Source organism: Rhinatrema bivittatum, chromosome 12, assembly GCF_901001135.1.
Source record: "Rhinatrema bivittatum chromosome 12, aRhiBiv1.1, whole genome shotgun sequence".
Classification (NCBI taxonomy): domain Eukaryota; kingdom Metazoa; phylum Chordata; class Amphibia; order Gymnophiona; family Rhinatrematidae; genus Rhinatrema; species Rhinatrema bivittatum.
In genome coordinates this window covers 32,209,277-32,225,102 of record NC_042626.1, presented here as the reverse complement: position 1 = coordinate 32,225,102, position 15,826 = coordinate 32,209,277, and the positions used below count along the sequence as shown (strand labels likewise).

Sequence of the window (15,826 nt, the reverse complement as noted above, 5' to 3'; positions counted from 1 at the left end):
TTTGGAAAACCGCCGGGGCATTGCAAAGCCCAAAGGGTATGACCAAATAATTATAATGTCCTTCATAAGTGTTAAATGCAGTTTTCCATTCATCACCAGTCTTGATGTGGCTGAGGTTCTCCCACCCCTGAGATCCAACTTTGTGAAAATCTTGGTGCCCTGTAGGCAGTTGAAGAGCTCCGCTATTAGAGATAATGGTTAATAGTCTTTCTTAGTGATGGTGTTCAGATCACGGTAGTCTATGCACGGCCTGAGAGATCCGTCTTTCTTTGCGATGTAAAAGAACCTAGCCCCTGCCAGGGAGGAGAAAGAGTGGAGAAATCCAATCCATGTTCCAGATTCTCTTTAATGTAAGTGGACATGGCCTGGGTCTCTGGGAGAGACAAGGAGATAAACCTGTACGCATGGGGATGAGTCTCATGAGATGAACTCAATTCTGCAGTCATACGTACGATGTGGACTCAGTACTTCAACACTCTTTTTGAGAAGACATCCACGTAATCTGCATACTGAAGCGGACGTTCCAAAAGTAAGAAAGCCATGGTCACTAGATGAGGGGGCACTACCAGCACCAAGCAGGAGTTTGTACAGCCGTAGTCCCAGGAAACAAGTTGTAAGGTAGACTAGCCGAAATGTGATTGATGCTGATGGAACCATGGCAAACCTAGTATGATGGGATGTATGGCTCTGGAAATTATTTGCAGATTTATTTTTCCACATGTAGGAGACCAGGGCGTAAGGTCACAGCCGTGTGGTCATGGTAACCTGAACTAGAAGGGGTGTTGTAGTGCTCACAAGCTCCCCATTATAGACATGAAAGTAGTGAAGACGCAGGTAAACACTTTTTGATATGTCACACATAAAGTATTTATTTTTGTTCTCAGTTTTTTATTTTTTTTATCATAAGCAGTTTTGTAATCTTGCATTTGTCCTAGACAGAAAGACTATAAATTAGATAAAAGAATGCTGAAATACAAGAAAAGAACATTTTTTAATAGAAACAAGGCCATAAAAACTTTATTTGCATACGAGGCAAGAATAATTAACATGGAAGCCAAGGGTAAATTACCATATGTTCAATCAGATTATTTGTTTATAATAGAAAACCAATCATAGATATTTTGACAATTGTGTAACCTAGCTTAGGGGCTGGAAATATACAACTAAAATTCTATACAATGCTTTGTTATCAGTAAAATCATTTGAGAGGGAGTTTATGCTAGTAGTGTCTTGCATGTACTCTACCTCTCTTTAAGGTACCCTATTATTTAATGTCTAAGATTTATATTACTTTATAACCTTTAATAAAAAACTTCTCTCTACAGCTAGTAGCTTTAAGCATTCTTTAAGCTAGTGGCTTTAAGCATTCTTATTTTCAATGAACCACAACAATTGGCGACCCAGATAGGACCTGAAGGAGACAGTAGATGAGATTGCCTGCTTGGTTGCTCTGTTTAAGGTAGAGGGGCATGATAGTCTTTTACTTACCTTCATCCTCTGTCCACTGCCAGCTGGCTTTCTCTCTCCTCTACTCCAGAAAGGAAATCCATCGATTTGAGCTTTTGTTTTGCAGATCCACAGCTGGAGATATTATATTATAGCAGTTAATAAAACCTTTTTCTCTACAGCTAGTGGCCTTAACCATTCTTATTTTCAATGAACCACAACAGGGGACTCTATAAATTGAGGAAATCATCAATGGAAAGCCATCTGGACGGTGGAAATCTGGAGTTGGTCAACCAGTTCTTTTAAGATGAAGTTTCCTCTGGAGCCAGAATCTACAAAGGCTTGTGTGGAGAACAAGTGGAACCCAACTCCAGTGTTACTGATAGTAGTAGTTGGGGAGCCAGAAAAGTGAGACCTAGGGTTATCTCCCCAAAGGACTCTAGGTGTTCAAGTTTCCTGATCTCTGTGGACATTGGACCAAGAGATGGCCTCAAGTGGCGCAATACAGACAGACACCCTGCTGTCTGCGATGGAGCCTCTCTTCTGGGGCCAAGCAGCAGCATCACAATTGCATTGGCTCTTCTGGAAGAGAGGTCACCAGTGTTGCAGACTGGGTGAGAACTATGTTGGGATCGGTGTGCAAACAAGATGTTCCTTCATGCAGGATGAGTCTCTTGAGCCCTTTGCTGCAAACAATGATCTATCTTGTTGCAAGTAAAATACTTCTATATATTTATATATCCAAAAATCACTTAACTCAAGTTTTGTATAAGCGAAATGTGCTGCACAAAAATTGAGTTAAGTGATTTTTGGATATATAAAGATATAAAGATAAAGAAGTGTTTTACTTGCAACAAAAAAAAATATAAAAATGTTTTGGACTCTAACACAATTCCTATGATGACTGTGTTTCCCTGCAGCATTCTTTGGCTGTTGAGGTGTAAGGTTTGAGGAATTGTGTTTATAATCACTGTATATAAGGCTTTGCTGCTGGGTTTTTTTGAAGTTTTTTGAATTTCTACAGCTTGCCCTTTGTGTGAATTTTGAGTGGTCTATCAAGTCCAGCATCCTGTCTCCAGTAGTGACCAGTTCAGGTCAGTTGGAAAGTGCCTATCAGATCCTGATATTTTGTAATGGATCTGCCCTCCAGTTAGATAATACACCATAAGCTATAGTAATCTCAAGTATAACAGCACCAATAACATACCACATAGAGCCTTGCTACCAGCACAAAATAGCCACAGTAGTCTATTATCATGACTTAGTATATTTCCATGACTTTCTATTGTGGATGCAGATTTGGAACAACCCCCCTAGCTTTGATCTTAAGAATCCACCATAATGTTTGGTGTGATGCAAATGAGAGGATATCAGGGTGAGAATTTTGGCCATGTGGGCTGGGCTCACAGTTTTGCAAAGCCATTAACTACACCTTTTTCATTTGTGTAAAGCCATGAGAGTTTTGCTTCTGGAGAGCCAGCCAACCTATCAGGGACTGCCTGAGGAGAGAGAGAGAGAGAGAGAGAGAGAGAGACTAGCCATAATGCCCCCATAATGCCCCCCAAAGATGAGATTTGTGCAATGTTCTCTGAACAATGTTCTCTGAACAAATCTCATCTTTGGGTGAGTTTCCTCACTCCGAAGGTCATCAAATCTTCACAAGAGAGCACTGTTCTGTTTGTACGTCTTACTTTGAATGTCAAAGTGGCCCCTAACCCCTACATTAATACCTAAACCTCACCTCGAGTTACTAGGTGGGCCTCCCATAGAGATATAAATACCTCTCTCTCTCTCTCTCTCTCTCTCTCTCTCTCTCTCTCTCTCTCTCTCTCTCTCTCTCTCTCTCTCTCTCTCTCTCTCTCTCTCTCTCAAGAAATACATCAATTCCTGCACTAAAGTGCCTATTATCATAAAACACACCCCTTTTCTTATCACATGTGATATTTTGATAAAACCAGGCTAAATCATTAGATTTACCTTCTGACCCTGTTGGACATCATAGTTCACATTGTTCAGTTTTGCATTTTCTTTAGACATTGTTGAATTTATACAATTGAAATCTGAGAAAAGCATTAAGCTAAGGTCCCCTATGACAAATGACACCATCTATGTGATATATGCAACTGTTGTCCTTGCCATTTATTGTATATTGGTAAAACAATACCCAAGGTTAAAATGTGGATCATTGAACACTGTAGTGCAACTCAACACTATTGATAAAGCACATATTTCGAAGGAACTTCATTTTTTTTTTTGTTCTTCAGCCTGTTTTTTAATAAAATCAGCTTTTATTAGAAAGTGAACAATGTTGGAGCTTTGATTTAAATACTATCTCCTTTTGGTTTGGATGAAAAGTATGTTTGGTGGTCTTTCTTTGAATCTCTTTAAATGAGTTTTTTGGTAGGGTCCTTCCACATATGAATAACAAGATATATAGTTGGGGAATTTGGGTCATGTGCTTCTATTTGAAAAATTAGGTGTTTTTAATTGGTATTTATTGGAGTATGTGTTGTCTTGCATTGATGAACATTTAGAATTTTGTTTGAATCTGCTTATTTTGGTATGGTTAGGTGTGTTTAGATAAAAACGTTTTCATTGTTATATTTATAGCTATGCTGCAAAGTTAAGACCAATGACTATATTTTTTACGTGAATGAACTGTTCACAGGCCACTTTGGTTGTTGATGTGAGGCTGCAACTTATCTACATATTATCGAGTAGATTTTAAAAGGGCCGCGTGTGCCCATAAACACACAATTTTATAAACTATACATATAGTTTATGAAATAGCCTTCCTGTGTATATGTCTGCACATATATCTTGTGTGTGAGAGAGAGAGAGAGCAGGGCCAATGCTATCTTTTTTGCTGCCTTGTGCAAACAATTACTGTGCTGCCCGCCCCCGTTCATTCATTCTCTATCCTGGGCTCACCAAAAACATGCCCAGTTCCCTTCAGTGATACAAACTTTAAACACCATCCCCCCTCCCCCCAACCCATGGCTGGTGCAAGGGTATTAGGTGCCCTAGGTGAACCTTATAACCTTACACAATGTCCCCCAACCCATTCCTCACACACAATTAAGAGTTATGCATTTATATTTGACATGAAAAATATCAAAGTACAGTATTCTGTGGTAAAAATATCACTTATTATATATTTACATGCACTGCTGTGAAGCCAACCAGAAATCCCTACAAAAAAGACACTTGAAACCCATATGCTATTAGGCCTATTGTGATGTGTTGGGTGTGGGTTTGACCCTCTGAAAGTCCAAATACCCTAATACACTTCCTATTAGGAGAATGCCTCACCTCAGTCACACATGCCTCACCTCAGTCACACTCAGTCACACTCAGTCCAAATACCCTAATACACTTCCTATTAGGAGAATGCCTCACCTCAGTCACACATGCCTCACCTCAGTCACACTCAGTCACTCTCAGTCCAAATACCCTAATACACTTCCTATTAGGAGAATGCCTCACCTCAGTCACACATGCCTCACCTCAGTCACACTGTATAATGCCTCACCTCAGTCACACTGTATAAAGTACTACTTTTAAGAATCTGCAACTGGACAATTATCTGTGAGCTCAAAAATTCACTTTAAAAAAAATAAATTCACTTTATTTCATATATATATTAGGCATTGCTTATATTTATATTTATTGCTACGTTAAATAGTTATACTTCTTATATAAAATATTATATTTCTTTATTTATTACCAGTTAAAATATTATCACTTTATTTAGCACTATGTTAAATTGTCAACCAGTTATACTGTTCCATATGTTATACGGTTCCATGTAAAGCTCCGCTATCTGTTGAGCAGTTCTTCGTTTTATGTAAACCGGAGTGATTTTTGGTCCCTACTAGAACTTCGGTATATAAAAATTAAAAATAAATAAATAAATAAATAAACATGCAGAACATAAACCTCCCCTCACCGAATACAGAATAGAGCAACCATAAAATAGAAATACAAAAATGCAGACAAAAACTAAACTGGAACCACAATAAGCCAGATACTCTATGCAGTGCAACAATGAAAAACAGAAGCATCACCATTCCTGAAACATCAAACAATAAAATCAAGAAATAAAATAACTACATATCATAATATTAAAAACATACTAATATTTCAAAGAAGCTGATGAATATAAGAACAAATAATTAAAAACTCATATACAAGTTTTTTTAAATGTCCCAAACACCAATAAAATATTTCAAAACAGCAGACACAGCAAATAAGACCTAAAAATTAAAACTAAAAAGGATTTTAAAAATTCATGCTCTCCAATTATGGGAACTTTAATTTCCAGTCACTCCGAGATTGTCATGGATTAGTGGGATGCACAGACTTTCTCCTTTCTTATATACACTCACACATCCAAGCTCATACACTCCCTTCTCAGATGAACAAGCAGGCATCTCCAGCTTTTCTTTGGTTGGGATCTACCAACAGCCCTCATCTTCATTTCAGTTGCAGCAGGTTAGAATCCACCTGCAGCTCCCATTCTCTCTCTCTCTCTCACACACACACACCCACACACACACACACAACCAGAGCTCCAATTAATACACATGCACACACTGAAGGCAGATCCCCCTTCTCTTTCTTTTGCCAGCAACCTCGGAGCCTCTCTCGTTCCTCTGCTGCCGCTGTCACTGCCACATGGCTATTGGGGAGGCGCCGATTGCTGCTACTGGCACTGAAGCCCATTCTGCTGCTTCCTCTGTGCAAGCCCTGCAGTATTAAAAATTTGCAGGCTTCCAGTTCCTCCGTGCTGATCTCGATTATCGCGAGATCGGCATAGAGAAAGTGCTACTCTTGCACATTCCCAAAGATAACATATGCCAATCACTAAAAATTCAAAAATAATTTTTCTTTTTTTTACCTTTGCTGTCTGATCTTAGTTTTCAAATTGGTTGGTCACAGGCTTTTTTTTTTTTATTCCACCTTCCCTTTCTTGGTATTTTGCCAATTCCTTTTACTGGGTCTCTTTTTTTTCTGTTTCTTCTCTATCCACCTTTCTGCTTCTTTTCTTCCCTCAAACACACACTCAGACTCTCATTCAAAACGTGGCTTCCTGAGGGGAGTAAAGAATTTAATGTTGGCTGTTGAGAATATATTAGTCCATCCTTTAAACATCCAGAGCCGTTTTAAAGGAGTTAGGTTGCTGAGTGAAGTTACCGCGTCTCTGCTCTCCCACTCACCCCTGGGGAAGCCACATTTTGTTGGCGAAACGAGGATCTTCATTTGGGCTGATTTATATGCTTCCATTATGTTGGTCTGCAGCTAAGCACATTTAAGTTTCTGATTCAAAACAGTATTTACTACGTTCTTAATACCCTATGCTGAGTTTTAACGATGCATCTTTGAAATACTTCTCCCTAATTACATTGTCTCTTTTTTTCTCTTTTTCTATATAGGTTCTCCCTAATTGCATTGTTTCTTTTTTCTCTTTTTCTATATAGGTTTTTTGGCACAGCAGGATTTGGTTGGCAACATATGAGACTTTACTTGATTGACATTAAGGATATTTTACCAGAAATAAATGAAACTCTTTAAGGCCTGTTGGCACTTGATGTGATAGCCTTATAAGGTTGCTTGTTACCAGCTGATGGTTAAGTTATGATCTGGTTTTTTTCCTCATCTCTATATGCATATTGTGCATAGTCTCATATGATCTTATATATATTTTTTCATTTGTTTTTGGTATTCCTGTATGATAGTAGTTTTTGATATTGAGTGTGTGTGTGTGTGTGTGTGTGTGTGTGTTTCATTTTAGAACTACTGTACCACAAAAAGATTGTCTGCCTTGTTGTACTACCTTAAATTATTATATATATATATATTGGTTACGTTTTGTAAATATCTTTTTTACTTTATTTTTTTATTTATATTCCATCATGAATGAAGGAATATAAATAAAATAAGCATTGATTGTAACTCTCACAAACTGTTGTTGGTCATTTGTAGCCCATATGATTATGCTCTCTCTCTTACTGCCTCGCTCTCTTTCTCTCTATACTATAAAAATATTAGGGGTTCCAGATGAGAATCACAGTGCACCTGCGCTTGTGCATGAACAGCATAGCTCACTTGGAGCTGGGGAGTGCCACTGCCACAGGAGATATCTGTCAGCAGGGGAGAAACGTTGGGATCAGCACTGCCATAGCATACATACATACATTCCAAGTTCCACCAGTGGCAGGAAGCTTCTTGAGGTGGGGTGAGGGTTGGATTGAGAGAGGAGTGGAGTAAGATGAGTGATAGAGTGGGCTGGGATGGGAAGGAAAGGCTAAGTGGGGAGTGTGAGTGAGGGAGAAGGAGTGCAGAGTGGTTGGGGGGAAGGGGGAATGCCTGAAGGCGCACATACACAAACCCCTCCACATCCACACTTCCCACATACTCACAGCACCACACAGGCACACCCCTGGCACTTTCCCTAAGGCAGCCCACCAGCACCCCTCCCACCACACACACACACTATCACCTCCCACAAAAACACACACCCATCCCACACACACCACCACCATTCACACACACACACACACACAAATTGAAGAATGTGAAATGGAAATAGTGCCTACAGCTATACACACACACAGACAAACCCTGACACTCATCGCACATACACACACATGCACACACACACACACACACACATACACAAATATCCCATCTCACCTTTACCCCCATATACTCTCTCTCCCTCTCTCCTCACCTCTCTGGTGTGTATGAGGGGAAGAGAGTGCCCTCCATACACACATACCCTTTAATTCATGCCCCCCACTGATACAAATAACCCCCCATATACAGTTACCCCTACCATCCCCCTCCCACACATATACACAGGGGGTAAGAAAGGGAGGACAAAATGGAGGGTGTGAGGGGAAAAGAATGCTCTGCCCATACACATAAACCTTTACACCCAACCTACACCACTCCTCTCCCTCCAGCAAACAAATATACAAACAAAATAGAGGGGAGGAGAAGGCTACTAATTGGAGAATGCAAGGAGAAGGGGGATAAAGCACACACACATATATCCCTCCTACATATACACACATGGGTGAGGAGTGGAGATGGAAATAGTCCTAACAGTAGGGATGTGAATCATTTTTTGACGATTTAAAATATCGTCCGATATATTTTAAATCGTCAAAAACTGTTAGAGCCGCGATACAATAACAATTCCCCCGATTTATCGTCAAAAAATCGTAAATCGGGGGAAGGGGGAGGGCGGGAAAACCGGCACACTAAAACAACCCTAAAACCCACCCCGACCCTTTAAAATAAATCCTAAGGCAAAGGTAGCACCGGCGCCATTTCTACAACGCACGGAGGTCCGAGAGTAAAAGATCACACCGGGACCCTTCCTCTGGACCCCAGGTAATTTAAGGCATTTTGGGGGGGTTCGGGAGGGTGGGGGATTTATTTTAAAGGGTCGGGGTGGGTTTTAGGGTTGTTTTAGTGTGCCGGTTTTTCCGCCCTCCCCCTTCCCCTCCCCCCCCCCCCTGGACCCCAGGTAATTTAAGGCATTTTGGGGGGGTTCGGGAGGGTGGGGGATTTATTTTAAAGGGTTGGGGTGGGTTTTAGGGATGTTTTAGTGTGCCGGTTTTCGATTTACACGATTTACACGATATTCACGATATTTAAAAAACCCAAACTGCGACGATCCGATTCCCTCCCCCTCCCAGCCGAAATCGATCGTTAAGACGATCGATCACACGATTCACATCTCTACCTAACAGCCATACACATTCAAACATACCCCGACAGTCCCACCACACACAAACACACACACACACACACCCTGCACCATCAATTCCTCCCCTGCACACACACTCCATCCTCCTTCCACCCCCTCACACATATTCTCTTCCCCTCTCCTCACTCCTGTGTGTATGAGGGAGAGAGAGTGCCAAACTTATATAAACATGCCCAAAACGCATATTCCCCTGAAACTCGGTACTCACACACCATTAGTCCACCCCACTCCTTCACACACACACACACACACACACACACACACACACAGGTAAGAATAGGGACACAATGGAGAGTGTAAGGGGAAAAGAGAGCCTCTAACCATACACACACATAATCCCACCTCATATCACATACACCACCACCCCACCCTTTCCACACACATTCTCCCTCCTGTGGTAGAGTTAGCAAGTGAAGCAAGCAAAGAAACTGCCGTGTGTGTGTGTGTGTGTGTGTGTGTGTGTGTGTGTGTACTTATATACTTAACAGAATGCATGGGGTAACCTGCACAGAGTGGTAGTTACTACTCTTAACAGAACACATAGGAATAACCTGCATGGAGCAGCTGTTACTACCCATACAGAATACATGGGGGTGACCTGCATGCAGTAGCAGTTACTAACATAAACAAATTGCTGGGCAGAGTAGATGGACCATTTGGTCTTTTTCTGCCATCATTATTATGTTACTATATATATATACATGTGTGTGTGTGTGTTTGTGTGTGTGTGTGTGTACAATTTTGCTATTTGTGTGTGTTATATATACACACACAAATTGCAAAACTGCACATTTACATGTGTGTATGCACATAAACACAGAATTGAGAGAGAGAGAGAAAGAAAGAGTGTAGGAAGAATGTTTTAGAACTGATGTACTTGGAGTTTTAAATTCATTAAAAAGTCCTGGTTGCTATATCTATTCTTTTAAAGGTTTTACATCTATTTACAATTTACCAGCTCATACATATGGAAGACATGGCCTGCACTTCCTAGAGAACTGTACTTTTAGGACTAATTGATTCTGGTAATTAATTTGTTCTACCTGCTAGATCAGATGTAAATCCTGTCAGTGTGCCCAAGGATTAGCACTTGCCTCTCTAACATCTTCCCTAATTATCTAATAGCATGGGTTGCGAGAATTCTGGCTCTATTAAAACACTTTTACTATTAACAGTAGTGATTGGAATTGTGATGACAACTCGATCTCAACAAATTAGAGCCTAAAATCAGGAGATGGATGAGAAGTACCTTTTTTTAATTTCCATGAGTTTAACATCAATAATTAGAGCAATTTTGTGAGATGCGAGCTGAAATTATCGCTGCTATGATGTAGTGTATCACCCTAATTCTGGCAAATTGACTCTGGGGAAATAAATGTTACACATTAGAAAAGACAAACATAAAAGCCAGAAAGATAATAACAAGAGTTAGGCATAAAATTAAAGGCAAATGGCTTGGAAAGCATAATAGAAGGGTGATATGGCAATGATGAAGCTGAACTTAAGAGCTACCGGAAAGCCGTTTCATTTTATAAAGAAATAAAATTAAGAAAAGGAAAATATAAGGATGCAATCCAAGCTAGGTTAATGCATGTTTAAATCTCTATAGCCCTATTTATCTATATAGTATGTTTAATAGACACATATCTATATAGTCCATTTAAATTCATTAGTCTAGTTGTTTGTTGTAATAAATATAAAATAACTTAATAAATAAATAAATAAATACATATCATTTTTCCTACATGCCGAAATAAAATAATTATTTCTGACTATGAATTCTATTCTGCATAACTAAATATTTACGATTATCTGGAGGTCAAACTAGCCAAGTTTAAAATATCTCGATATCCTTCACAGAAAGTGTCTGAGCTACTTTCTACACTAATTTCAAGGCATTTACTTGAAAATATCAGTAATTTTCAAACCCGAAATACAGTTTAAAACACTGACAACCTCCAACTATATTTGCCTATACTTCGGCTAATAAATTAGCCATTAAAATAGATTTACACCGGCCTCATTACAATTAATGTTCAATTTCAGCACTTTGGCCAGCGCTCCTCCCTGCCAGTCTCACTATTAATGCCTCTGTACTGGGGCCAGTTCCTCCGCCCTGCTGCTCTACCATTGGCTAAATAAATGTCTCTTTCATCCACCCGAAGGAACAAATCTGCTTCCCCAGAATCAAACCCCACCTTCATCTTCTTATCAACTGCTTCTCAAAAATTGAGGTTTTCTCGTAGCACGGGGGGGAAAAGGGGCCGATTAACAGTTTCATTTTAGCTCATTACCGAAGTTTTAAGAAAACTGCATTCTAGCATATCACACATTTCGGGGACAATGAACCTCAACTTTACCCCAGCAATGTCTGCCCCAAGGCCAACATCATTTTTTATTGAGGATATTTTACTACATAAACCAAAACCTTTAAGGGAAACTCCGCCAGCCAATTTTGCCACTTCCTTTGCATCCAGGGTTCCAATTCTGGAATATGGTTATCCGTTAATGCCAACACCTACAATCTTGGCTCCTCATCCTCATCATCCTCTTCACAAGCCAGAGCACCACCATCCTTATTTTCTCACTACATCTGGTAAGTGTTTTTTCTGTTCTGCCAATGATTGTTTTTCTTAAAAGAAATAGAGATAACGCAGAAAGAATACTGACCTAAATAGTCTACCTTCGTGTAAATGCAAAAATATGATACATGAGTAGATAACGTTGGGCAAGAATACACATAGCATGATTTTCGAGCTGTATTGGAAATAGTTAATATAAAATGCTGATGAATAAATGTGACATTTCTTATTTGCTTCAAGTCAAAGAGTATGTCCGTGGACCGACATCTATCATGGATTATAATGACGTTACAGTTTGACCTAAAATATATTCTACAAACTACACCATTTAGTTTAGTATTACTGAAAAAGCTAAGCCATGTCGCTGCAATATATCCATAGAGAAAACATTAACAAATAGAAAATGTGACAATACCAGTCACTGTGTGAAGAAAATGGCAAATAGATATTCATTTAAAGCTGAAATGTATTTGCAACTTATGATTCAGACGTTGTCGCATTCAGGTAAGCAGAACAAACATAATATTCCTTTATTGTGATATTATTTCATGTAAGGATTAAAACCTGGAGATTATAACATAAAATGTACTACGGTACATTATTTCCATGGAAGCTATTTCCACTGGAGTTATTTGCATTAAGGACTTTAGTGTTACGATTTAAAAAAAATCGAGATAAAATTGCCCACCAGACATTTGCCTAGGGAGGAAAGACTATGTTGGAGGTGGAAGTACTGAATTTATATTATATAGCAAGTTACTTTTGAACACATGTTCTCCTCTTCCTTATCTAATGTGTTTTTTATATATATAAGATTCTTTAAAGTTGGCAGTAAAAGGAATGTTTATAGACTTTTTAAAAACTAACTAAAATTAGGTGCGGATGATAACGATAATGTTCTTTCTCCTCTTTCCTCTTTGGAACCACAATAGGTTTCCACCCCAGAATTAAATACATAGGTGCTTCTGAAGTAATACTTTTAGTATAGAAAGCTCTAGGATACTGTTTGGACAGAATGGGGTTCTATAAATTAAATCAATGTTATTATCGGTAGTTGTAGCAGTTAATTGTAAATGCAAATAACTTTCCTATATGAATAAAATTCAAGAACTGGAAAACCACAAACTGAATAGGGAAAAAATATAGAGCATGATAAACTTGCCCCTGTTTTGATTAATAAAACTTATCCTTTGTATTTATCATAGGTGTATAATGAATTAAATTCTAAAAAACCGCAATAACATATCAATATTCAAATTATACAAATTGTTGAATAGTACATCGAATGCCATTTTCATAAAACTGAATCAGAAAATGGAAAAAGTGAACTTTAGATTTCTTAATTCTGCAGAGATGTAAATTTTTCTATTTACTATATTCAAAGATTAGTATAATGTCACGCATTATAAAAATTATTCAGAAGAAAATATGTCATGGGTTTTAATAGTAAAACCATCTGTAATTTAATCATTTTTTAAATATATAATTTAAACATTTTGGCTAAACCTGTTTTTTATCAGCTATAGAAAAATCTTTTCTACTAAAAATCTTGTTTTTCTGAATGGGTTTTATAAGCACTAAAAGTGTACAAATTTAATATTAATATTAATAATATAGATAGTTTTATAATGAAAGCTTTTAATAAGCAGAACCCAAATTCATGATCAGCAGGTAAAAGTGAAAACCGAACTGAATAGTTAAATACAAAACGAATGAAAATTATTTTGAGCTAAACGCATTTTGGGCTCTTGTCTGAAACAATACTGCAGTTACTAGAGAGCAAATTACTTCCATTTTTCACTGTGTGCATTGCAAAAACCTGCATTCCTTAAACTTTATTTTATTTATTTATTATCTGTTCGAAAAGAAATTCCTGCCAACTTCCCATGCTCTTTTCCATTATCTAACCTATTTTAAGGACTATTTTCCAAAGATATTTTTTGCACACAGATGGGGATGGGGGGGGAGAGATTGCTTCTGCAAAGTGCTATCTATACTCGTTGCCTGTAGGGGACCGTTAAAAACAACACATCTAAATGTTGACTAAGAGTTGGCTGCTCTGACCCATGGATGGCAGTTTTGCCTGCCCTTAACTTGGCTCTAACTCACTGCGCCCCCTTTCCCCGCAGGTCTACCCGTGCCCGCCCTCTTCCCGCATCACCCCGAGCTCCCAGGGAAGCACTGCAGACGCCGCAAAGCCCGCACGGTCTTCTCCGACTCTCAGCTCTCGGGGCTGGAGAAGCGCTTCGAGCTGCAACGCTACCTGTCAACGCCCGAGAGAGTGGAACTGGCGACTGCTCTCAGCCTCTCCGAGACGCAGGTAAAGCCTGGCGGCTACCCCTGACTGCCTGCGGGCAGAGGGAGAGCTACGAAACCGCAAGCCAACAGCAGACTCAAGGATTACCCATTGGATTCTTCTATCAGGGCAGCATGCTAATAATACATTGCCATCATACAGTGGTAGTAATAATGTTCTGCATAGACGACCTCTTATTATAAACCTCTATGATTGTATGATCTTCTGTGAGTCACTTAACCTCCCTTTCATTAATCTTACCAGTGATCTTACCTTCTGTGATTTCAATACTCTGGTGCCCATGAATCGCCGCTAGGTTGCACCTCAGTGGCCGCAGGCTCATTGGCTCCAGCTGCTTCACCGTCTTGCAAAGGACTCCTCAGACTTGGACTATCGGTCTTCTTAGTTCGTTCTGCAACAATTTGCCTTCTAGTCAAATGGGTTTGTTTTCTGTCCCCCCCATGCATTAGTTACTTATTAGCATTAAGGTGACAGTTCTCGAAGAGGTAAAGACTGGAAGGTGTAAGGGAGACTTGAAAGGGGTCAAGCAAGATACTTCCAACTCGGAAGAGCAAGTCCTCCATTAAAAGTTGTAATTTAATAGAAGTGCTGGAATTTGCTTTTCTGAGTTTGGAAAAACCTCTGCAGGTGCAAGGGATCAGACCTTGGAATGGCAATTCTATTCTGGGTGTCCTTCGATATCTCGGCTTTTGGTTCCTTCTCCACCCCCTCACTCCCTGCTCCTTTATTTTGACCTACAATTTAAATGTAAATCTTCGGAGCTGAGTACCCAGGTGACATTCACGCTCTCTCTCCTTTCCCCTCCAGCTAAGGATGAGTGTGCCGCGCCGGAGTAATTTGGATGCCCCCATCTAAACTAGAGGCAGAACTCGAGCTGAAGCAGCTTTTCTGTGCTCCACGCGCACGCACTGACCATTTCCCTTGAATTTTAGGTGAAGACCTGGTTTCAAAACAGAAGAATGAAGCATAAAAAACAACTGAGAAAAACACAAGATGACCCCAAAAATCCATCCAGCGAAGGGTGTTTGGAGCGTAGCTCCAGTGAAACCGAACTCAGTGAGAAATCGGACCCAGAAACAGCGAAAAGCGTCAATCAGAATCCATTCCTGGTAGAAGAAACCGAAGACGACGTTGACATTATTGAAGAAGATATCTGTTCAGCTCAACATTTAATATAAAAAAAGACACTTTTTCTCCCCTAACCATGAAAAGACTACCTTATCCATGACTATTTTTTGAGTACCATTGAAAAGAACGCGGTGCCATTGTTTTATCTGTAGAGTATGTAAAGACTACAGTCCATTTGCAAGCAAAATAAAATGTGAAACCTGTGAATACGTGCAACAGATCCACCAGATGCCTAGCACCCTCAAGGACATTTCAAAGTCATGATCGATTAAGAATACGTATCAAGGAAATAGGCTGTCCATTCCACAAAATGGAGTTAAGGTAATTTTATAATTCGCACCCTCTGAGCATCGATTAAACAGACTAGTCTGTAAAGCTGCCTTTATAAAAGCAAAACATTCACTGTAATTAGCTGATGAATACGATTGCCTACATTCTCTTACTTTCATCTCAGACTTTGTAGTGCCCAGGTTACTTTCCCATAATTGCTACTCGAGGTAATTCCTGTTGTTTTGTTAATGTTTCTTAATCATTTGTCTACGTTTATTCTTCATTCTGTATATGATACTCTTT

General features: G+C 39.3%; 1 protein-coding gene across 1 annotated transcript; it reads left to right on the top strand.

Moving 5' to 3' along the window:
- Positions 1 to 11,569: 11,569 nt before the first annotated feature.
- BSX (brain specific homeobox) lies at positions 11,570 to 15,303 on the top strand. The gene is made up of 3 exons (XM_029572472.1): positions 11,570 to 11,822; positions 13,938 to 14,128; positions 15,058 to 15,303. Exons 1-3 carry the CDS (start codon positions 11,570 to 11,572, stop codon positions 15,301 to 15,303), a joined length of 690 nt encoding a protein of 229 aa, XP_029428332.1.
- Positions 15,304 to 15,826: the final 523 nt, after the last annotated feature.